The sequence below is a fragment of the Pelmatolapia mariae genome, linkage group LG23 (assembly GCF_036321145.2).
Source record: "Pelmatolapia mariae isolate MD_Pm_ZW linkage group LG23, Pm_UMD_F_2, whole genome shotgun sequence".
NCBI lineage: Eukaryota > Metazoa > Chordata > Actinopteri > Cichliformes > Cichlidae > Pelmatolapia > Pelmatolapia mariae.
Window position 1 is genome coordinate 11,002,847 of NC_086246.1, and position 24,956 is coordinate 11,027,802.

At 41.1% G+C, this 24,956-nt stretch overlaps 1 protein-coding gene across 6 annotated transcripts in view; it reads right to left on the reverse strand.

Annotated features, from left to right (window-relative positions):
- Window positions 1-24,956, reverse strand: part of nid2a (nidogen 2a (osteonidogen)) — a 59,030-nt gene that overhangs the window by 16,688 nt on the left and 17,386 nt on the right. For all 6 annotated transcript variants that reach the window (XM_063466222.1, XM_063466221.1, XM_063466220.1 and 3 more), the window contains exons 7-23: window positions 23,435-23,740; window positions 22,964-23,075; window positions 20,513-20,552; window positions 20,069-20,178; window positions 19,839-19,972; window positions 18,665-18,776; window positions 18,139-18,339; window positions 17,828-18,058; window positions 7,904-8,044; window positions 6,387-6,515; window positions 2,419-2,552; window positions 2,128-2,233; window positions 1,626-1,759; window positions 1,369-1,474; window positions 1,144-1,268; window positions 927-1,032; window positions 180-307 (exon numbers count right to left, since the gene is read on the reverse strand). In XM_063466222.1, coding sequence (XP_063322292.1) covers window positions 180-307; window positions 927-1,032; window positions 1,144-1,268; window positions 1,369-1,474; window positions 1,626-1,759; window positions 2,128-2,233; window positions 2,419-2,552; window positions 6,387-6,515; window positions 7,904-8,044; window positions 17,828-18,058; window positions 18,139-18,339; window positions 18,665-18,776; window positions 19,839-19,972; window positions 20,069-20,178; window positions 20,513-20,552; window positions 22,964-23,075; window positions 23,435-23,740 — 2,355 coding nt within the window. The remainder of the gene's footprint in view (window positions 1-179; window positions 308-926; window positions 1,033-1,143; window positions 1,269-1,368; window positions 1,475-1,625; window positions 1,760-2,127; window positions 2,234-2,418; window positions 2,553-6,386; window positions 6,516-7,903; window positions 8,045-17,827; window positions 18,059-18,138; window positions 18,340-18,664; window positions 18,777-19,838; window positions 19,973-20,068; window positions 20,179-20,512; window positions 20,553-22,963; window positions 23,076-23,434; window positions 23,741-24,956) is intronic.

The window sequence follows — 24,956 nt, forward strand, 5'->3', positions numbered from 1 at the left end:
CTGTAGTTTACATTTGCCTGCTCAGCCAGGAGAGCTAAACTGCCACCAACAAATGATTTGTTAGGAAGAACAAAAAGAAGTTATAGACAAAAGTCAAAGAGAAACTGTAGTTATTCACTAAAAAAATAAAAAGTATAAATATATATAAAAACGTAATATATAAAAAGTTACAGTTTCACCTGCTGAGGTAGATACTGTCCTTCTGCATCACACTGTGGTACATAGACTCCAGTTATAGGATTTCCGTCTGGACTGGTGGCCTTCACGCTGTCTCTGTGGTGCTCACAGTGAGTTTTGAGACGCTCATCTGAAAGAGAATATTTAAACACTGATCTAAATCTCTATGTCAACAGAAAATAAACCTGCGTAAAACAATCTGAATGAAGTACGGGCCACTAGAATACCAACAGCATCCAAAGAGGACCACTGCTCATCAAGGGCAAAGGCTATACAAAAATAGTGATATTATGTTTTTATGATACAAAACTTTATCATCATTATACAAGAATGTGTAACAAAATTATTTATAATTACTTTTCATTACAACATGCTGACGTCAGTCTGGTTTTTAAGGTTAGCTTTGACCTTGAGTGTTAACAATGAAAGTCAAAGTCAATTGGTTAGCCAACCTCAGTACTCATGTCCCCCAAGACCCTGTATATTGTTATGAAGTTTGAATGTAATCTGGTGAGTAACATAAAATGTTTACTACTTTTCACATTTGGTGTGACCTGAACTGATTGTCACTAAAATGAAATTAGCTCAAGCTGTTATTGGGGTCCGCCATCACAAATCATAGACAAAGGCCAATCCAAAACTATATATTCGCAACAGTGGACTCTAGTTTGCTAACAAACAAGCAGAGAGACAACCAAACAAATGGAACTGATTACATACATCCTCTCTTTGGAGGGAAACAGTCTCACCTGGTCTGTCACAGTCTACAGGTGCTGCACCAGGTGGAGTCCTGGTTCCTGCTCTCTCCTCTCCTCTACTGTCCACACACCAACAATAGCCAGTGGAGCCATGGCACTGAAATAAAGATGAGAAACACATTATTTAGAAGAACAAAAACAAGTTATAGATGAAAGCCCAAAGCCAAATTGTATTAATTGATAAATAAATATAAAGTCAGAGTTTCACCTGCTGAGGTAGATACTGTCCTTCTGCATCACACTGTGGCTTGTAGACTCCAGTTATAGGATATCCATCAGCACTGGTGGTCTTTACGCTGTCTCTGTGGTGCTCACAGTGAGTTTTAGCACGCTCTGGTAGACCATAGGAAAAAATAAAAAAAAGCACATATAAGCCTTGCTGTGTCAACTGCAAATAAACCTGCGTAAAACAATCTGAATGAAGAAGTCTCACCTGGTCTGTCACAGTCTACAGGTGCTGCACCAGGTGGAGTCCTGGTTCCTGCTCTCTCCTCTCCTCTACTGTCCACACACCAACAATAGCCAGTGGAGCCATGGCACTGAAATAAAGATGAGAAATACATTCCATTTTGGGGCATTTTGAACTTTATTTGATAAACAGTGAAGAGTTTTCAGACATGAAAGAAGGGAGGAAGAGTGGCAGAAGAAACTGTAGTTATTCACTTAATATATAAAAAGTCACAGTTTCACCTGCTGAGGTAGATACTGTCCTTCTGCATCACACTGTGGTACATAGACTCCAACTATAGGATATCCATCAGGACTGGTGGTCTTTACGCTGTCTCTGTGGTGCTCACAGTGAGTTTTAACACGCTCTGGTTGATCTGAAAGAGAAACAAAGCACATCTAAACCTTCCTGTGTCAACTCCAAATAAACCTGTAAAATACTGGCGGCCGTCAGTACTACCCCTCAGCTTCATAGTAGCTGCACCTGCATGGCATCAATGTCAAAATCCTTGTTCACAAATAAGAGTTTTAGAAAACTTGACCTCTGACCTTTAGGTCAAGGTCACTGAGATTTGAACTCATCTGAGATTTTTATTAGATACACCTGTGGTACCAATCTGAAAATCCCATGTTGCCTTATTCTCGAGTTATTGCAGGGTGACAACAATACCCCACAGCTTTTTACGGCTGAGGGGTAATAAAACAAATCTGAATGAAGTACAGGCCACTAGAATAAGAGTCTCACCTGGTCTGTCACAGTCTACAGGTGCTGCACCAGGTGGAGTCCTGGTTCCTGCTCTCTCCTCTCCTCTACTGTCCACACACCAACAATAGCCAGTGGAGCCATGGCACTGAAATAAAGATGAGAAACACATTATTTAGAAGAACAAAAACAAGTTATAGATGAAAGTCCAAAGCCAAACTGTACTAATTGGTAAATAAACACAATCTTAAGAAGAACAAAAAGGAATCAATGATAAAAGCCAAAGAAGAAACTGTAGTTATTCACTAAATAAATAAAAAGTCAGAGTTTCACCTGCTGAGGTAGATACTGCCCTTCTGCATCACACTGTGGTTTGTAGACTCCAGTTATAGGATATCCATCAGCACTGGTGGTCTTTATGCTGTCTCTGTGGTGCTCACAGCGAGTTTTAAGACGCTCCGGTCGATCTGAATGAGAAAAAAAACACAAAGACAGAAAAAAGCTATTAGGAAAAATAACAAACAAACCAGAAAAAAGCATAAATTCCCGAGTTGCAAGAGACAGTCTGTCAACATCAGAAGTTTCTGACTGGCAAAGACATCTGTTTGGAAAGTCAAGGGTGAACAGTTCAATTCCACCTGAAATCACAAAGCCCCTCTGGGGTTAAGGCACAAAGAGCTTCTAGTGTAAAGCTATGAACCATATCAAAACCCCTTGCCAGCAGGGACATATATTAGCCCTCGACTCAACACTCAGTGGTTAAAATCAGACTGAATTGGAGTCTTTGCCTTTAAACCAAAGGCATCCTTTGCAAAGGCACTGGTTGACTAGATTTAGCCCAGAATACAATATCCATGGAGTGCTACTGACCTTCCTGCTGGGAGCAGTAGAAACCATTCCCAAAAAACCCCAGCTGACACTGACACTGGAAAGATCCCAGTCCATTAATACATCTGGCATTGATGTGACATGGAGAAGAGCTGCACTCATCTATATCCAGTGTTGGGACTAACGCGTTATTAAGTAACGCGTTACAGTAACTACGTTATTATTGTGGTAACGAGCACGGTAACTAGTTATTATGCCAAAACCAGGAACGCGTTACTCGTTACTGGGATTTAGATAGGCTCGTTATTCGTTACTTAGTGTGGTGGCTATCGCGGAGCTTCCACAGATTCAGTAACATTAGCAAGTGGTGGAAGACAGCAGGTGGATGAAGGAAAAGGGAGGCAAGAGGAGAGACCCGAAGCGGCCGCCGGTCCGAGTGTCAGGTGAACTGAACTTCAGGTAAGAAGTTATGACCTGCAGTCTATCGGAGTCAGATATAAACCAAGTTTAGGTGGAGTTTATTTTCGTTATGCTGACTTTTTCGTACTGCGTACTAGCTAGCATGACGGAGTTTCAATACAGCTGGGTGGGTGCTATGATGTTACTGATGTTGAACTTTATTTTGTTCATACGGTTAATTATTAGAGTTGCCAACCGTCCCGTAAAAAACAGAATCGTCTCGAATTCAGAGAAAATATTACGCGTTTCGTATTGAGGTGAAAAGGAACAGTTTGTCCCGGACTTCAGCTACAATGAAAAAGACACAAAGCTGGAGCTGCACAGCTGCCTCTTCTTCTCTCATTCTCTCCCGTTTCTACTTCAATCACGAAACTGATCAATGATCAGCTGATCGGCTTTTCTCTCTTGTTTGTTTATCGCCCACTTTGCGCCAGAAAGAGGAAACCAGCGGATGTCGCGCTAAACAACAGCAGCACGTTTAAGCTTGATCAGCTGTTGTTAGAATTTATTTAATATTACTTTCTAGTATCAGCTGATGTTTGCTGGAGCCACAGCTGTAAAAGCTGCTGGTCATGATGTCGGTTTGGTTATCTGGTGAGAGGGAAACATGAAGATGAAACCAGGAGATGTCCTTACTGAATCATCAGAGCTGAACAGGTGATGGAGAAACAGGTTTACCTTTTAGGTGACATGAATGAGTTGAAGGGAAGTTATGAACTGTTTCTGAGAGACAAATAACACCAGGATCCTTTTCTATGTAGCTGGCAGCTGGTAACTGTGCAGGGGCGGGTCTAGCAAAGTGTTGCCAGGGGTCCATGTAGGGCATTAACAGGGAAAGGGGGGCACAAGGAAATACTTTTCTTTCTTATTCTCACTTAAAATGTCTAGCTTTTAAAAAAATAATTATCTGAGTCTTACAACAAACAATTGATAGATTGATACATATATACCATCAGAACAGTGTACATCACTGTCACAACAGTGTTTATTTTCATTCAAAGGCTTTATGATTTTTCCTATAATGGTGAGCCGGTCTCTAGTCAAAATGCCCGGGACGATTTTCTTGTTCCAGTCCAGCTCTGTATGCAGCTCATCTGCAGTCTGGTGTTACCTACATCTTCCTATTCAGTAGGCAGAATTTCCAAGTTCTGAGTACAATCAAAAGCAGTCGAAAATTTTTGTGTTGGATGTAAAAAGCAGGCTAGAATCATGCAGCGGTCAACGACGGTCCAGGCGTGGGATTTCTCTCGTGGAAATATGCACATTATTTTTTCCTTTCTATTGGTAGGTGGCACAATGCACTTGTGGCAAGTAAGCAAGCTAGAAGACTGGCAAACTTGCTGGGTATCCAGTTACAGAAGCAACACATTAACAAGAGAATTCTGAGTAAAACCAAAGTTACTTTCCCTAGTAACTAGTTACTCTGAAAGTAACGAGTAACTTGAAGTAACTGAGTTACTTTTGATAGAAGTAACTAGTAATGTAACTAAGTTACTAATTTAAATTAACTTACCCAACACTGTCTATATCTGAAAAAAAGAAAAAAACAGAAGGAGAGAAAGGAGTCAACAACCACAACTGGACTGGAAACTGCACTACCAATACAACTAAACACTCACACAAAAAATACTACCTGGCTGCTTAATAGATGTTATTTACTTCAGTAGTGATTTATCAGTAGTATGATTGTCTAAATGTAAAGTATTATACTTAGTGGTATTTGTTTGGCGGGGGGGGGGCTCAAAAAAAGTTCATCAAAAGTTCACACTGATGCGTAAAAGGAGGACATGTATGCGCACACACATTCACAGACAGACACACAAACACACACACAGGCAGGACCTTGCTCCTCCACACATTCCAAAGCAACAAACACATTGTGCCATTGCTCCGTTTGTCTTTCCCTTAACCCCCACCCGCCCTGTCTAATCTCACCCTGTCGTTCTCACATTAGTTCTGTTCTCACATTTCTCATCTATCCTCCCCTCTGCCTGTGTTTTCTAGCTTTTTGCAGCTGTGGATGAAGAAATGTTGTAGCTCTGCTTGGACAAACAAGTGGACCTTTTCCAAATATTCAACTCATTTTGGAACTTGGAGCACAAAATGCTCCGAGAACACTTCTCAGGGGGGCAGTTAGTCCAGCTGACAACGGATAAAATGCAACAAAGGCAGAATGGAAGAATGATGTGGTTGCCACAAAATATATGTGTGCACATATTTGGTTAAAATTTGCATTTGCATCGAAGGTACGGTATGTGAAAGCAGACAGGATGCCACAGCTTAAAAAGTCAGCAGAAACCAGCACGTTTCTAAGCAGAGATTCATAAAACTGACACGGTGTTATGGCTTCCAGTTGATTTCTTTGCACACAGGGGATACTCCTAAGTGGGAATTCTGAAATGCTAAACATTCGGTTTAGTTGAAATTAACTGTCTGTTCGCTTAAGCTAATCATCAGCCCTCCACCACCGTCATCATCATCATCAACCGAGGGACTGGATCCTCTCTAGAGAAGCAACTGAATAACACTGAGCGCCACAACACCAGTCACCTGGCTAGCCAGCTGACAAATAGTGAAAATTTTCAAAATAAGAGCTCATAAGAAAGGGTTTTCCAACAATAAACTGATGATAGATGATGCAACACACGTCAGTTCTTATGCAGAACAACTGAAAATGTTCACACTTGTTGCTGATGATGTGATTAAACTGATAGGAGGCAGTTCAGAATGTGCAGGCTGCAAGTGTCGCAAGGAAGTTGATATCAGCCCTTAATGTAAACAATCTGAGAGGCAAAAGACAAAGAATTAAGTAAAAGAATATAGAAAAGAAGCACAACATTTTTGGCTTCTAATGAAATTACTGGATACAGTTCCATTGATTGATGTCAAGTCATTCATGTTTCCCTCAGAGCGACCCGTAATAACTGATGAGATCTGCTGACTTTGCAAAAAAATTTCCTCTCACATTTTATACAGATGTTTTGTGCATTTCTTGAAGGAATTTCCAAACTCACCAACACAGGTACGCCCATCGTAGCCAAATTCGTAGCCCCTCTGGCAGTGACAGCGGTGACTCCCAGGCAGGTTCACACACTCAGAATTATCCCCACATGTGCCCAAACCCTCAGCGCACTCATCTATGTCTGCAGAGAGGGAGACAGAGAAATTAGCTTTTCTTTAAATTTACAAGTCTGTAAATCAGGAATTCCTTGTCAACACATATAAAAGCTGTAATTAGGGCTCATTACTGGTGCTTTTACTGTATAAAAAGAAACAGCAAGGTTTCATAGGACTCTGTGCAGTCTAGTAGTACACCCTTAACAGCTTCTAAAGGAATTAAGAGGGTAAATAACAGTCAGGTGCTTCCCTTGATCATCACCAAGTTTGAGCACCTCTATAAAAGCAGGGGTTTTGGCAGTTTGCTGTTCTGACACATCCAGGTGTGTGCTAACACGATGCCACAATTTTCCAAGAAGTAAATGTCTAAGGTCAGTACAACTGACGAGCTACAACTCAGACTCTACAGACCTCAGTTAGCATGTTAAATATTAAACGTTGGTGGAGGAGTGATGATTCAGGGTTAATTTGCAGGACCTGGGGACTTTGTAGCCATTAAGTCGACCAGGATCTCCTCTGCATACCAAAGTATTCTAGACAAATGTCAGGCCATCTGTCTTACAGCTGAAGCTTGGACATAATTTGGCTATGCAAAAGGATAAGGATCTCAAGCGTGCCAACAAATCTACAACAGAAATGCTGAAAAAGAAAAGAATCAAGGTGTTGCATCAAACCATTCAAAGTCCAGATCTTTACCCGATTAATATGTGTGGAGGGACATTAAGAGAACTGTGCATGAACGAATGCCTGCAAACTTCAATGACCTGAAGTGACACTGCAAAGAATAATGAGCCAAAACTCCTCCACAACAACGTGAAATAATGATAAGCCGTAAAGAAAACAATTACTTCAAGTTATCGCTGCTAAACTGAGAAATGGTGGCGAGTCTTGTGCACATTTTTTTTCCTCACATGACTGTAAAATGCATTGTGTAATACAACATGGAGATCATCTGAGCAGAAAGGCGCACCGAGGCCCATCCATGAGAACTTAGGATGAGCCTGGGGCTTTCTTTGCTGTCAGCAGCGAAAAAGACCTGCTGCTGGGCTAATGACAGACCACACACCAGCTTGAAGTCCTGAAGGCCCTTTTAACTTGAAAATTAACCTTGAAGAGACGAATGGAGAGGAAGGATGAAGAAAAGAAAAGAAAAGAAAAGAGTGATTACAGATGATTCTGCTCAACCAGCCTGTACTTGACCCCTCTACACTAGCTGGACAGATGTTGATAAAACACAGAAACACTGTCTTGGACTTCGACATTTTGTATGCGACAGAAAACGCTAGACTAAACAAAGGCAGAGGAAGCACTCTGAAATGTACATAAACCATCTCATTGCTGCACAGTATATCCACAGAAGAATTCACTCTATGTGCTTGTTCACAGAAGGACCGACACAGACACAGATAGATACCGTAACAGTTGTGCCCATCTCCTGTATAACCAGTAGCGCACTGGCACTGGAAAGCCAGGTCCTCTAACGGGATGCACTGGGCTGTGGTGTCACAGTCGTGGGTCCCGGCATAGCAAGGGTTGTACAGCTCAGGGCCTGGAGCTTCCATTTCATGAGGGAAGAAAAAGAAAGGATTGTATTTTTAATCACAGTGGATGCAACTTAACAGTGACCGAGAGTGAAAAATTACTCCAAGATTCCTAACAGTGCTGCTGGAGAGAGAGGATCCGTTTGGACACCAGGTGTCTATGATTTTTAGGGTCGAGTACAATAACTCAGTTTTATCTGAATTTAGAAACAGGTCATCCAGATCTTTGTCTTTTATACATACCTACAGTCTAACTAGTTGGTATTTGTCATCTGGTTTCATGGATAGATAAGCTGGGTATCATCTGCATAGCAGAGAAAATGTATGCTATTCCTTATAATAATACTGGCTAAGGATAGCATGTATAATGTAAATAGAATTGGCTCTTGCAAGGAATCCTGTGGAATAATTAACCTTAGTGTGTGAAGAGGACTTCCCATTTACACAAATAAGTAAGCTTAAGTACTTTTTATATGCTAACTTTCATATAACTCCCTGTAACCAGTGTCTAATATAATTTCCTTATTTAATATAATATATATACTTCTGCCATGGTGGATTTTTCATGTTCAAAGTTTCATTTGAGGTCAGCCTTAAAAATAATTCAATATTTCCTCTATTTCAGACATTATTTTGTCTTACACTGGCTCTGTATGACAAAGAGAGACCATATCCCTGTTATAGTCCTCTCAGTCAAATTGTTTTGGCTATGGTTACAGAAGCCCCACCCACTTGCTGGTAAAACCTTCTGTTTAGGAGTAGCAGCCAATCAGACGAAAGATGGCCTAAAGAGCCAAAAGCAGGTAAAATGGCTTGTTTCAGGTAACCTGATGGAAATCATGCAAAGCTACTCTATTAGAAAAAATTGCTTGTGTACTGTTAGTAATGTCCTGTTGTCCATTTGATTTCATTTTCATTTTCTAGTCTTTCAAAGCACATTAAAAGTGGCACCTTCAACAAATGTTAAAAAAGAAAGAATTTAAAGAAGCAGACAATAACATTAACAGACATTATAATCTGAAAATAAACTGCATTAGACATAAAAGAGCAACATTGTTAAAGCTGGTGTGAGAAAATTCAACCAGACAACCACACAAAATCTGCTACACACCAAATATCCTGAACTCAGATCAACTGAGGTCTGGATTATTTAGTGAAACTTCAATGATTAGGGCAATGATTACAGGGCAAGTTAACCAAACACACATGTAAAATCATTCCAGACAAACTCCCACAGGACGGACTCCTCTTAGGAAGCAACTCCCTTCATGTTCTCTACGTTCAACATATGGACAAGCTTAGACACATATGGGGGGGTAGATACATAGACAGAGGGATGAGTGAGCGGATGTGAGTTCAGGGTTTCTTCATACTGCTGCGTGGCTCACACAGACAATTTCAAAAACAAACCTCAGACTAATTTTGAGAAAATCAGAAATATAAACAAAAGAGCAAAGAAAACCATGGGGGAAAAAACAGACATGTTAAAGATGAATAAATATGCTTAAAGTTCAAATTTGCTCTGTACAGCAGGATACAGCAATGATCCTGGCACTGTTATAAGAATGCTCCAACTCTTATTTTTTTGTATTATTATAACTTTAACATTAAGCAATATTATAGTGTCGTTAAAAGAAGTCTCAGCATCTTTGATCGATAACTTTGGTCTCGTGTCATGTAAAAATATTATCTAATGTAAAATACCCCACACTGCTCAGGCATTCTTTAAATATTCCTTCTACCCACACAATTTAAATATTGGCCCAAATATGGAATTTAGATTCGGCTCAAACACAAACCTTCAGTGTCTGCATAGTTTCGCTTTTATTTCAAGGACATCTATAGTTAGTCGGTTCCAGTTGGCTGGGATGTGTCAGTTATGCACATGAACACATCTGTTATAATATCTGTTTTTAATAATCTTAGAGTGTTTCATGCTGGACTTTTGCTTTACTGTCAGCTTCATCATATGCCATAAACAACAATACACTTGCACATAAACAAAAACAAACACACACACACGCAGCTTGTTTTCATCTCCTGAGGCCAGAGAGCAATTTTGGCTCATTATCAGAGAGAGAGAGAGAGAGCGAGAGAGAGAGAGAGAGAGAGAGAGAGAGAGAGAGAGCGAGAGAGAGAGAGCAAGAGAGAGAGCGAGAGAGAGAGACCCTGCAAAGTCTGAATGTGGCGGTAAAGAAGGGGAGATGAGAGGGTGAGATACACATGGACTGAAGAAAAGGCTGAGGGATAATTAAAGAGAGAGAGAATGGGAGAAGCACACACACACACACACACACACACACACACACACACATACATCATCATCATCAAAGTGGTGAGTGCAGTTTCCCACCTGTTGCTTTTCAAAAATCTCCTCCACACACACATAAACACGTAGACACAAGCAAACTGGGTTTATGCACTGGACACTTAAAGTCCAGCAACACTGAATCATCTGAACGCACTGAAAGCTGGATTTAAGTGGTTTATCGGGCTAAAAAAACAAAACAGCACAGCTAAGGAGAAAACTGCCCAAATGAATCCATAGTGGTGTCAACAGTTAGCTAAAGTGAGGCTGGAAATAAAAAACTAACTGCAGGCATGGTGCTTAAAACATGAGGGCAATTAACATGCAGTTCTTTTAAAATGTACAACAGGGGCCCGAGTCTCATTAACAGACTCAGACTCTTTAAAATGACGAGTGTCTGTTTGTTCAAAGCAAAATCCAGATAATTAAGACAAATATGAATCATTTTAGGTATAAATTGCAATCTAAATTGGCCATAGGTGTGAATGCGGGAGTGAATGTGAGTGCGAATGATTGTCTGTCTCTGTGTGTTAGCCCTGCGACAGACTGGCGACCTGTCCAGGGTGTACCCCGCCTCTCGCCCTATGACAGCTGAGATAGGCTTCAGCGCCCCCCACGACCCTGAAAAGGATAAGCGGAAGCGAATGGATGGATGAATCATTTTAGCGGCACCGTGGCATGGTGGGGTCTTTCTGTGCGGAGTTTGCATGTTCTCCCCATGTTGCTCCGGCTTCCTTCCACAGTCCAAAGACATGCAGTTAGTGGGGATAGGAAAACACTAAATTGCCTATGGGTGTGAATGTGAGTGCGAATGGTTGTCTTTGTCTAGCTGTTAGCCCTGAGACAGACTGGCGACCTGTCCAGGATGTACCCTGCCTCTCACCCTAAGACAGCTGGGATAGGCTCCAGATGGATGAATAATTTCAAATATTTACTTCAAAACTATTTACTCCAATACTTTAAATCAGCGGTCCCCAACCCCCGGGCCTCGGACCGGTACCGGTCCGCGAGTCGTTTGGTACCGGGCCGCGAGAGTTGAGGCTCAGGTGTGAAATGTATGTTTTTCAGGGTTTTTATCGGTTTTCAGCGTTATTTTGTTATCGTTTTTATCGTTAACTCGGTTTTCCTGGGTCTTTTAACGTGTGTTATGAATAAATCTTCTTTTTTTCGGTACCGGTACTAGTTTTATTTTGTTGTATTTATCCGCGACACCTTAAAGGCCGGTCCATGAAAATATTGTCGGGCATAAGCCGGTCCGTGGCGCAACAAAGGTTGGGGACCGCTGCTTTAAATAACAGGTGGCTACATTAGATTCAATTAAATCATCGAAAATAGGGGGCCCTCAATAAACTATACCACAACTAGTTAATTTGCACTTTAATAAAGCGTATGCGTGAGTAGAAAGCCAAGTGTGCTAGTGGAGTAGGCAGGTGGTAAGTCCACCAATTTTAGCTTGACACTAATGTACATAACAATGTAAAAAATCTATTGGTTTACCTGTCAGTTCAGCGTCTTTTCTTCCACAATTCTCATGACATCACTAGTCAGCTATTCTACCTGGCAACCCCCATTCAAGACCCCCCCCCCCCCCCCCCCCCCCCCCCCCCTCCACAGCACACATGTATGCCCTCTGTGTGACAGGCTCATACTTAACTCATGTTGACAAAATCCCTTATCCCCAAAAGCTCTTCCAGCTGTGGTCTGGGTGTATCATTGTGTGTGAGCATGTGCATGTGTGAGATTTGTCATCATAACGTTTTTAATCAGCGTGCTGACGTCTCAACGACAGATACCTGGTCTGAATCCAAAAACAAGGTGGTGGTGTCTGTCTCAAATTCTTTTTCAGACTTCTTTTTCCCGTCATCTTACAAGGTCACGTATCCAACTGTCACTATCTGCTTTTCATCAGACAAAGTGGGTAAAGACAGCACAGCTGCTGCATGTTGACAGAAAAAGAACACAACACATGTCCTCTCCTGTATTTATATATCTATGAACATTTTTTCTTCCATTATTTTAAGGAGAGCAGATGAAGGTAATGGACATAAAAATTAAAAACAATGCGGGAAAAATTGTTGAAAAACTTTTCATCTAATATAACATAATTCATCTAAAAGCTGTGGATCTTTTCTTTGGCTTAGCAAGCCACAAAGACCTCTGTGATTCTCAAAGTGCTTGATTTACCATTCACTTGGGTGCAGTAAAGCTTTAACAACGATAAAACTGTAAATGGGAAAGATTACATCAAATATGCCTGTCAACCACACACACTCCCCAAACACATTCAAATCCAACCCATACCTTGGATAGCACTGGACCTAACTGCCTACAGTTACTATTCTGTGACCAACGCAGCGAAAAGCAGCTAGTAGCTAATTTCAGGTTTACCTTCTGTAGATCATTGGTTAAATGATCGCTAAGCAATATTTGTTTATGAGACCTGCCGTAACTGTGGTCCAACCGGAATAGCATGGTGGGGGGAGTTTTGTTCTTCCGGTACTGGCATTGTGTTTTGTCGTGTGCTGGGGTACGCATTAAAGTTTTACAGTGGACTAACATCCAGAGTGATCATTGGCTTGTCGCATCACACGAGAGTGCTACACCTTCTATTAGTAAAACTATATTAATGTCAAAAAATAAAATGTAAGTTGTAGGACGCAGTTGAATTCCGAATGATCTTTTATTCTTTTGATACCTAAAGACCTTCCATCAATTCAATTTCATCACTTATTTGAAACCATGTCAAAGTTCTAGCAGTCCAAGCAGAAGTGCCCAGATGTTCTTTTCCAAGGTCATTACCTTCAGCTGTTCTTTCCCAGGCCATCAAAGAAACATAGTAAATGGTAAACTGGTTCTTATATAGCACTTTTCTACTCTTCTGAGCACTCAAAGCACTTTACACAACTTGTGCATTCACCCAAGCACATTTTCTTAATTCACACACAGATTCATACTACAATGGATGCATTGGAGAGCAATTTGGTATCTTGCCCAAGGATATTTGGCATGCAGACTAGGGGAAGCCAAGAATCGAACCACCAACCTTCCGATCAGTAGGTGACCTGCTCTACCGCCTGAGCTACAAGCTACCCCACGTGCCCTATCCTGGTTGGACAGGCTAAAACATCTCACCTAGGAGGTGTGCAAGATACACCCTAGGTACCCAAACCACCTCGACTGGCTTCTTTAAATGAGAAGAATTGACTCTACGATCCCCCTCTCAAATGACTGATTTCATCTACATCTTAACCCATCTCTTCAGAGGAAGCGAATTTCCATTTATTCCTTTGGTCAGAACCATAAGCAGGTGGCCAAAGGCGAGGGCAGGAACTTAGAACTAGTAAATCAACATCTTCATCTCAACATTTTTCCTACAACAGACAAGATGCTGTCTGTCAATCACCTGTTTTTACTCCACTCAAGAAAAAAAATAAAGATAGGTGAATTCCTCTACTTGATTCAATTCATCCATCCATCCATCCATCCATCCATTCGACCCTGAGAAGGAAGCTTATCCTTCTCAGGGTCGCGGGGGGCACTGGAGCCTATCCCAGCTGTCATAGGACGCGAGGGTACACCCTGGACAGGTCGCCAGTCTGTCGCAGGGCTAAAACACAGAGACAGACAAACATTTGCACTCACATTCACTCCCGCATTCACACATATGGGCAATTTGGATTAATCAATTAACCTATCCCCACAAACTGCATGTCTTTGGACGGTGGGAGGAAGCCGGAGTACCCGGAGGGAACCCACGCAAACACAGGGAGAACATTCAATTCATTTCAGTTCAGTTCAATTCAATTCAATTTATATAGAACCAAATCACAAAAACAGTTGCCTCAAGAGGCTTTGTATTCTAAGGTAAAGACCCTAAAATACTACAGAGAAAACCCCAACAATCAGATAACCCCACTCTCTTTTAACAGAAAGCAGATGTCTTTGATTTGTCTTCCTCCCCTCACCCCCAACCGGTGGTAGCAAAGTCTGCCCCTCCCTAAATTTCTGGTTCTGCCAGAGGTTTCTTCCTGTTAAAAGGAAGTTTTTCTTCCCACTTTCTCCAAAGCCTTAGCTAATAGGGGTCATCTTATTGTTGGAGGTTTCCTCTCTAAATTCTTAGGGTCTTTATCTTACAATATAAAGCCCTTTAAGGCAACTGTTGTTGTGATTTGACATTATGAATAAAATCAAATTAAAATGAATTGAAGAAAACTCCAGCACAGCCAGGCTTAGGGAGGTACAGTCATCTGTTGTGACTGGTTGGGGAGGGGTAAGAAAGGAAGACTGGACCAAAGAGACAATGTGGAAGTCAGCCAGAGATTAACAATAACTAATGATGAAATACGATGCTGTGTCCCAAAAGGTTGATTCTGTTCATCTGGACGTAGCGTTTTGAGTGGGAGAAACGTTTCATCACTCATCCAAGTGACTTCTTCAGTCTCAGCTGACTGCAGGTTTCCCCAATCTTATAAACAGTACATTTGTATAATGACTGAAACCAGCCCACTGAAGGAACAATGGGCTGGGAGGCCAGTTCCTTGATCATTAGATTAAGGTGAAGAAGAAGAAGAAATGCTCAGTGCACCATGGGAAACCCCCAGCAGCCTAGGTCTATTGGGACGTACCAAGGGAGGGTTCAGTGTCACCTGATCCAATCCTAACTATAAGCTTCATCAAAAGGGAAAGTTTTGAGCCTAATCTTAAATCTAGAATAAAGGGCGTCTATCTCCCAATTCCAAAGTGGGAGCTGGTTCCACAGAAGAGAGGCTACTTTTAAATACCCTCCTTCCCATCCTGGAGACGGCATCCACAGTTTCCCAGCTGAGAACCAGAGACTCAGACTCTGAGCTTCTAATTGTCAGCCACTTCCCACAAGTGAAAGTGAGTTTACCAAAACACACATCCTCTGCCTCTTCATGGCTCCTAAAAATTCTGTCCATAAAAGTTGTAAACAGAGTTAGTTGTACCAATAATATTTTAATAATTATAATAATTACTAAGTAGTATTCCAAGCACATTACTTTTTTATTCCTAGGTTGTAGACGATAAGGCAGAACACAAACTTTACATTATTATGACAACATTTTCTATGGTTTCAATCTGTAAATCCACAGCATGTGTTCTTAAACCTGTGCTCTATCCAACTCTGTGCCATTGGTTTGGCTGAGGTTTCTGTGGCAACCCTGCAATAATTAATAGCTGAATGGTTAAAGGCTCTGGAAGAGAAGTCATGTTTCCAACACTGTAGGCGTTGACTGAAGCTGAAAGACTGAAGTTACAAAATATGTGGTACAACCATTCTCGGGACTAGTCTGGCTTGTGTTGTTGGTCCATCCAAGTTATAACATACAAAGAGCTGAAGTGAAAGCAAGTGTTAAAAATGATGGGACGTGTCCACTGCAGTCACTATCTGTGGTTTTCATATTGTATTTTTTATTATTATCTTTGATGGAGTTTTGTGTGCTTCTCTCTTTCCTCTGGCGAACTCTGTTGTGGCTCCCTTTGCTGTTACGGCCCACTTGTCAACCAGTAAGCATTTGACAACAGACAGCTTGATCTGCATCCAGCAACGTGCAGTTGGGGTTTTGGAAGACTGCACAGGAAGATGTTTGCGGTGGGTGAAAACCCCTCACCAGAAACTGTCCATATGGAACACCATATGCAAACAGACACAACTGGTAGACCATAAAATATACATGACAGGGATGGTCTGGAATCCATTTAGCCATTCAAATCATAAGATTTGTTGATTTAAACTTTAAATTGTTTCAGTTTGGAGAACAGCCTGTTTTGTTGGTCATCATGTATGACTGTATCATGTATCACTGTATCTAATAGATGTTTTTATGACAGCTTGCTGAGAAACAGTTTGCATAATGGCAGCATTTACTGCTGTAGCTCAGGAGGTAGAGCAGGTCATCTACTGATTGGAAGGTTAGATCCCTGGCTTCCCCAGTCTGCATGCCAAATATCCTTGGGCAAGATATTAACCCCAGGTTGCTCTCTGGTGCGTCCATTGGACTATGAATGTGTGTGAATGGTAGTTACTAAGGAGTTAAAAGCATAGAAGACAGTGCTTGTGTGAACGTGGCATATTGCAAAGAGCGCTTTGAGTACTCCGGGAGAGTAAAAAAGCGCTATATAACAATCAGTCCATTTACCATTTAAAGAAAAATCTCAGCTCAGAAAACTGTCACAATTATCGACACCTCCAGTCATTAAGTGAACTGCAGTGTCAGTTATCTTTTCATGAGTTCAGGTTCATAAAATGTGTGCAACCTTGTAAACACTGTCCATTGTACTGTGCATTATTTATCTTATATTACAAGTAGGGGAATGGCATGTGTACTAAATACCTATATCTATATACCAAGTATCATGAAAATGATAACTTTTTCACTTTTGGCACAGAAAATGCCAGCTGGACTGCTAACCACCCCCATGCTGGCAATTACAGTGTAAAGCAAATGTAGTTGATTTACCGAATACTAAAACTAATAGCATTTGATTTTATAACAAGGGGCAACTACTCAAGACAGTATTTTCTTATGTGAGCTTGCAATCTGTCTCTGTTGGCAGGGAAAGACAAATATTATCCCTAAACCAAACAGTCCCTTCATGAATCAAATGCCCTATTGACGTGGGCCATAATAATCGCTTGGCGAGCACATTTCTGTCTAGACAGGCTTCAGTAGACAAATTCTTCTGGCTAATGTTAGCTAAAATTTAATGTTATTCTTATTATAATTTATTGCTGGCCAATAAATACTTAAATAAATACAGCACTTAGCATGACTGCTGGTATCTGTCTTCATATTTTGTCAAAAAAGCAAACTTGAGTACAGAGCTACTTAATATTCTAACAATTTCATGTTGCAGCCATATAGAGCTATCATGGTAAGTGCTGATTGTGCAAAGGCACAGACAAAACAGAAGATCTTCAAATGTGCATGCAGGTGGAGAGACACTGGCTAAATTCCCACTTGCAGTATAAAATATTCCAGTGGGACAGCATCAAGTCAGGGTCACATATATGTTGATTTACCCGACAGTGGAAAGAATTGGATTGATATTAAATATCTGACTATATCTCACTATAATATTCTTAAATACCTTAAACATGTTTTATTTCAAGCTGGTTTTTATGTGTGATGATACAATGCATTAGACTTACTGTATTTGTCTAAAAAAACAGCAAGACTTCAGGCTTTTAAACTGCTGTTGTGTTGTGTTGTTGTTTGCTGTTTATGTGTCTAAATTTGTTGACTTGATTTTATAAGAACTTTGCATTATGTGTGGTCAGAGGCTTGACAAGTTGCAAATGTTCACTTTACTTCAGGTCAAGGCACTACTTGCTATGGTCGATTTAAGAAAACACTACCATGTTAAAACTCACACATTATATGAGTAAATATGTAGTATATACAGTAACTGGACCACCTGTGAATTGCTATTAAAGTGTGATCTCTGTAAACATAGTTTGTCTCACCTCTAACTGGGCTGATTTTGTTGGTGATGGCGTATCTCAGGATCCGCTCCTCCTTCACGAACATGACAAACACCCTCTCCATAAGGATCTGCAAAGTCTCCGGGGTGGCAGCTTGGTTGTTGTGTGGGCAGTCACGGTAGGTGATATTCTGTTTCAGCTGGAAAGAGAAGGACTCGGACCCTCGGTCTGTTGTAACCACTGAATACTCTCTAATAGAGGTGGAGGTTGCAACTGCAGAAAGAGAGATGGAATCACTTTAAGCAACAAAAAGGGCAATCGAATGATGTATACTGTTCAATCCTTGACTTTACCTGAGGGGTAGTACTGATAAGTCTCTTTGAAGGGCTCCATGGTAACTTCAGCACCAGGAGGAAGGAAGGGCACACTGCCGCTGATTACAGTATCCACGGTTAGGTGGTTGTGGTCATCGAGGCCACGGCCCGTCTGAATAATTGACAAGTGCTGGTTGCCAGGGTAAAATACAACCTCTGCGTGACGACTGAACTCAGCACCTTGTAACACAAATAATCATCAATCTTTTATTTACTGGTTTATATATAACACAAACATGCAGAAGCTACATTTCAGAAAAAGTGCAGTGTCTACAATGGTTACACACTAACACAACCACACAGCTGTTTCCCATTAGTGAGGGGAGGGGGAAGACTGATATCACATCACATCCCTGGAGACACTACATCTGGCTGGGAGACCAGAAACACACACATGCAAAGAAACAGACACACGATGTCCTTGCTATTATGGAGTTCCCTCATGTCTCTCCAGAATGTCAAGAGTCAGGATGTACAAGGCAAAAAACTGTGCAAACATGTTTACCTGTCAGTTTGAATCCCGCTTGGCTATTCTGCAGCTCCAAAGCAAACAGCCATCCAAATAGCTCTCCAATGGGTGCAACTGGCATCAGTGCCCAGCCCACTGGTTCCGGTACCTGACCAAGAGAGATAAAGTTTGTTAAGTTGACTAAGTTTACGTAAATGATGCAAGACATTAAGACGTTAATTGTTTCAGAGGCTTTTTAACCAACATATTTCAATTTCCTTTCCTTAAAAATGATTAAATCCAAGGTGGATTTGAAAAAATTGTGGTTGAAAAAAATACTGAAACACCAAAAACTTGAATTCCCCCAATGGACACTTAAGGCTGAGTGTGAAATCATCCTATATACTTTGGTACACAGAGGAGTTTATAGTTGACTTAATGGCTACAAGGCCATAAAAAGGGCCTGCGTCATCATCCGTCCACCACCGTGCTTGATAGTTGATATCAGGTGTTTGTGCTGATATGCTGTGTTTGGTTTCCTCCTTATTTGGTGTTGTGCATTATAGCCAAACTTTAGTTTCATTCATCCAAAGAACATTGTTTCAGCAGTCTTGTGATTTGTTCAGATGCAAAGTGGAAAACCTAAGCTGTGCTGCCATGTTCTTAGAGGCTTTCTCCTGATAACACTTCCAAGCAAACCATACATGCACTTTTTTATTAAATAACGATGCTGTCATGACATTAAACATTGATGGACTCAGACTCTACAGGCCTCAGCATGCTCACGCTGCATGCTGTAGAGTCTGAGATGTAGTTCTTGGTCTGACATTGGAATGAATTCACTGGGATTTCCATTATGTTAACACACCTCAATGCTCCAGACCAGCAAACTGACAAAACTTTTATAGAGGTGCTCAAACCTGCTGATGTCAATTAATCAAAAACATTCGATTAGCCAAGTATTAGGGTTACCCTCTTAATTCCTGTGGAAGCAGTAAGGGTATGCTTAGTTTGTCTCATGTCTACATGCAGTCCTCTGAAAACTTTCTTTTTCATGACTGTAAGTTAAACCTTGCTCCTGATCTCCAGATCTGATAAGTTAGTCCCACTCTGAATGCTTACCAGATTGGTTCCTTAAATTTGTTATGGAAAAAGTACTGGCTGTCTTAATCTTAATTATAATATAGAAGAAGCTTGTACACGATTAATGGGGCTGTTTTTCAGATTGTACCTCGCTGATGGCAGTATACGCCCTCCCGTCTCCCACCACGATGTAGGCATGGAGATCAATGTTGTTCAGCGATACTGGAGTCGATCCCACATACATAGTGCCGCTCACCTTACCGCTAACACGCTGGGGGGCACCTGGATGAGCAGCACAGAACGCACACAACAAAGCAGCTGTAATATGTAAAGACAACCAATGGGCACAGCACTTAGAAAAAATGGCCAAGATCTAACCATCAGGCAGACAGTGGCGTCCATTTCCATAGAAGCCTGGTTGGCAGTGACAGCAGAAGCCTGTGGCATAGTCAGTGCAAAATGCATTCTGGGAGCACTGCTGCAGGAATCTAAATGAGAAGGAGAAAGTTGTAGTTTTAAGTACAATCGGTGCTTTTTTGATATGTATTTATGGCATCAGACAAGGCATGAGAATGGACAAGTGTCAGATCAAGCAGACACTAACTTAAAATATTATTTCTGCAGGAAAGAGCTTTTCTTTTTTAAGAAAGATCTTCAGATTCTGAGAAAGCAACTTTTCCTCTTTAGACTGTTTTGAACAAATCTCAGTGTTGTTAAGACACCTAACAAAGTTGTCTTTGACGTCTTTTCAATGTCTTACCAACAATGTCTGGTTGGCTGTGTAGGTAAGCAAATTAAATTGCATGTCTACTCTTTACATACCTGGCACATGTTTCCTTATTCTCTGTAGTATATTGAATCACTATGAGAGAAAAAAAAGTAAGATTAGAGGATACATAATACATAGATAATACACGACATTTAAACTCATTAGCCTAATGTTTCCACTCTAATGCTTCAGTTATACCCACTACATTGGTTAGTTTGCACTCCACTGGTGACATCATCACTCAGCCATATTCATTTAAGCTCTCTGTTATGGCGCAGGTACTTGCAGTATTCTCCTGAACAGTAAGTGTTGCTACTCAGACAAAACCTTCATATTACCAATGGTTTATCTTTTCAAATTGTTGCAACATCTCCCTCTGTATCATCTGTGAATGTCTTCTGCAAAATTTATGAAAAAGATTTTATAATGATCAACATTATATATTATTTTTATGACTTTTACCTGAAAATGAGCGATGGTAAGATGATTTACTTGAACAATTTATATTTTGTCTCCAATCTACACATTGTACAAAAACTTCAATTCAAGTGTATTTGTATAGCACCAGATCACACCAACAGTAAGCTCAAGGCGCGTTATACTGCAAAGTAAAGACCCTACAGTAACACAAAGAAAACAGACGACCCCCTATGACCAAGAACTTAGTGATAGCGGGAAGGAAAAACTCTTTTAACAGGAAGAGACCTCTGCAACTGGTTGGGGGTGAGTGGAACAACGTGAAATTTGCGCACATGCAGACATATATGCATACACTCCAAGATGCTATATGAAAAGAAAACCAGCTGCTGCAGTCCTGCTTCAAACATCCACACATGCACATCTTTCCTCTTTAATGAGAACCTTCATTGACATAATACATTGTGTAGTCTTGTAACCCTCACCACTCACTGGCTAATCACAACCCTAAACTAAGCCAAATATTAACCTAAACCTCAATATCAAGTAATAAGCAGTCCTTGGATGTGGCCAAGATAAGACCCAATGTCTTCACAGCATATACATGTTCTGACTACGACTCTAAACAGACTCTAAACTAAAAGACTGTTTATTTGTTGAAAGTGTCTCTGACTTGCATGCTGCTCAATTTTTTTTTGGAATGGACAAAAAAATAAATAAATAACTGAGTCAGCAAGAAAACTGCTGACTTTAGATATTTTGCATGAAACCTTAAATGCCTATTCTTATTAGAACTGCTCAAGTCTGACCACAACCTCACATGCTTAAGTAACTTCTCTTAACAAAAAACATCACATGGAGCTTGCATAACTCCTGAGCGAGTGCATTGCTCTCTTTTGACTTTTTCACTTTCTTTCTCTCTTTTTTTTTTTTTTTTTTTTGGGGGGGGGGGGGGGGGGGGGTGTTTATAAATACATTTGATTTGATTTGATTTGATAAATTTAGCCAAATATTCTATGTACATATACTAGTACATGAAGTCTGATATTCTTTAAGTCTACAAGATATGGTCTAAAATGGCCTTAGCAGCAAGATGCTCCATATCCCATCCTGCCTGTTTCCACTTTTACTATAGCTCTATAACAAAATAGTGAGCTTAAAGACACATATCTTGTTTTCCTAAAAACATGCATAAAAATGACAGATAGAACAATAAACACTTGGCGACAGATCTCGAAGGCTTCTCAGAAAAAACTGTTTCTTTTTCCCAAACTGACCTAATAAGATGAACTCACTTACAGACAGTTTGCTTGACCTTATATAAGAGGTTTACTGAGAACACATTCTTATTTATGGCAAAATCCTGTGGGAGTAGTTTGAAGGGGAGGGAGCGTGAGCACACACACCTGGTAGCTACACGGCACAACGGCAGTATTGTATTAGGTACCGCTCGGCAGCTGGCCAAGACAGCGAGGTAGCGTTTTCCATGAAACTAATTTCAAAGAGTAGAGAAAGTGCAACCCAGGTTATTTTGTTATAGCTACAATGTACAGATGTCCCCAAATGCGTCACATGCAGGCAGTGACGAAGTTACTGATATGAAAAGAGGACAGCTATGAGAATTCACTCTCTGTATATGTGTATGGGTTTGACTGTGCCTGTTCAAAATGGGGCTGTGTGAAATAGGCACATTGTTGGCTGTGGCTTTCTTGAGAATGGCTCCTCAAAACATAGTCTCATGTGACTCACTTCATTGTCACAGGAATCCAAAGACAAATAAATAAATAAAATTGCATTTAAAAAAAACATAGTGTGTACTTGCCCAGTTATGACTATGACAACTTGACTGTGAAAAAGATTGAACTTTTGACCAGCTGTCCTTTTTCTTCTGACGTCCTTTAAATGGCCTATTTTGGCCTAAGCTTGAAATGACCACACTATGAAGTAACTTGGAAAACTGTTGGAAAGTGTATCTAGAAGATTCAGTGAGGTACCGTATATTGATTTGACTGCTCTGTGCACTTCTTTAGGATGAAGTTTGCTGATAAGTTTTAAAAAAAGAAAAATACTCATTGTTTTTTTCTTACCTCCTGTGTCAAAATTAACCTGTTCTTCATCCACACTGACCACATGTGCTCCAGGGGAAAGAGGCGGAGCATTTCTATGTGGGGTGTGCACATTCACCACTTCCAGAGGCAGCTGCAGAGGAAGACACAGGAGAAATATGTTCTGGCATTGGAAGCAATGAAATCCAAGCCTGTAGCTGTAATTCTCTACAAATATCATAATCCAGAAAGTTATGATCTGTGCTATGTTCTCATTATTTTGTTGACACCATTCCACTATGACCATGATATTTTCTTAAACTGTCCTTTGAATTTAAAATCCTTTTAACACCTGACAACCCTGCTGTTTCAATTCCCTTTTTTCATATCTAACTAAGGCAATTGTGATGGCAAAAGGTGTGCATAATACCAAGTTGTGCATGATAAATGGTTAGTGGGTTATACTACAGTTCTTTGCACATTTGAACCACTTGCCCTGTTTTTCAGTGTTACCTGTGGTTGCTGTTCCTGGTGCTGCTGAGCACCTCCCTCTGCGACTGTCTGTGGAGGATTAGGGGAAGCGTACTGCCTCTCTGGTGGCTCGAAACCATACACAGGTTCAGAGGTCAATGGTATATTGTCGCTCCCATAATGGCTTTGCGGTAGAAGGAAACCTGATCGGTCACCATCAGCAGGTGCAGGCTGGAATTCAGGGTTCCTCCCTGTTAAAGGATAATCATCTTCTCTTTCTTGGGTATTAGGGTCGAACGTATTCTCCACATATTCTTCAAACTCATCATAGTCTGGGGTGGTGGTGCCCTGGAAGGAAAAACAATGGAAAAGTCAGAGGAGTAAAGAGCAGCATGGGTGTCTGAGGTTGTGGTGGCAGCTAATAAAACTGATTGGACTGGGGATTATCTAAAAAGAACATTAGAAACAGTGTGTAAGATAAAGAACAGTGAAAACAAACATAACAAGAGGGTTGTGTCTGACTGTCTTATCTGTGGGGAAGCCCAAGGTGGTAGAAAAGTGCTACACTGGTGCCAACTCCACCCAACACCCAAAGAAGGGTCACACCAACAGATTGTACTGTTAAACAAGTCTAAGCCCTGGATCAGATGGTGGCAAAACTTCCCCTATGCAATAGGAGCAGGCAGCGGTTAACTGAGGGCAGATGGAGGAACTGCAGGCCCAGGCCGAGCGGCACAACCCGGTGCCAGAAAACCTTGTGGTCTGGTCTGGGGCCGCAACTCAACTGCCTCTACTTACCATGGTTCTTTGATCATGCCACACAAGACAGTGGAGACGTATGACCGCAGCTGGTCTTGGATATGTTTGAGGATACAGTGTTGGAGGCTGGTAAGCAGCTGGTGGAGGCAAAGGCTGTGTGGCTGCTTCCCCTATTGTCTGGGGAAGGGCAGGCAGCGGCGCTCAGCCTACCAGCGGTTTTTCAGGGGAACTTTAAAGATGTCCGGAAGACTGTGCTGGACTGCTTGGGCTACTCCCATAAAGACCAGTGCTGCCAATTCCACAACTCCAGACTGGGAGTGGGAGATCAGCTATTGGCCACACCCAGCTGGCTGTAACTAGGGATGTTGTAGTGGGAAATGTGCATCCTGTTGCTGGTGGTGCTGATATAATATGATAAAACCATAATAAAATCATGACCCGATTCTTCTGGATGAGTCCTACTTGGAATGCCAGTCAGGTCATTTCACTGGAGTGCACAAGGATATCCTTTTGTTTTTAGTCTTGGTGGATTATGCAACACAATATCATGAAGAGGTGGCTTTGTGAAGCATTTCAATTTCTGCTGAGAGTGTGGTGCATGAGCTGTTTCTGGTCATATTCTGAATCCCAAAAGAAATATTTACTGACCAGGGCAATTTTTTCATATCTCACACATGGGCTGGTGGAGTGTGTGAATAAAGCATTAAATTCCATGATGTTTGAGTTCATTCACAAGGATGAATGAACTTGGGACTGGTGGTTAGACCCTCTGTTGTTTCCACTGTAGGAGGTGCCCCAGGCCTCC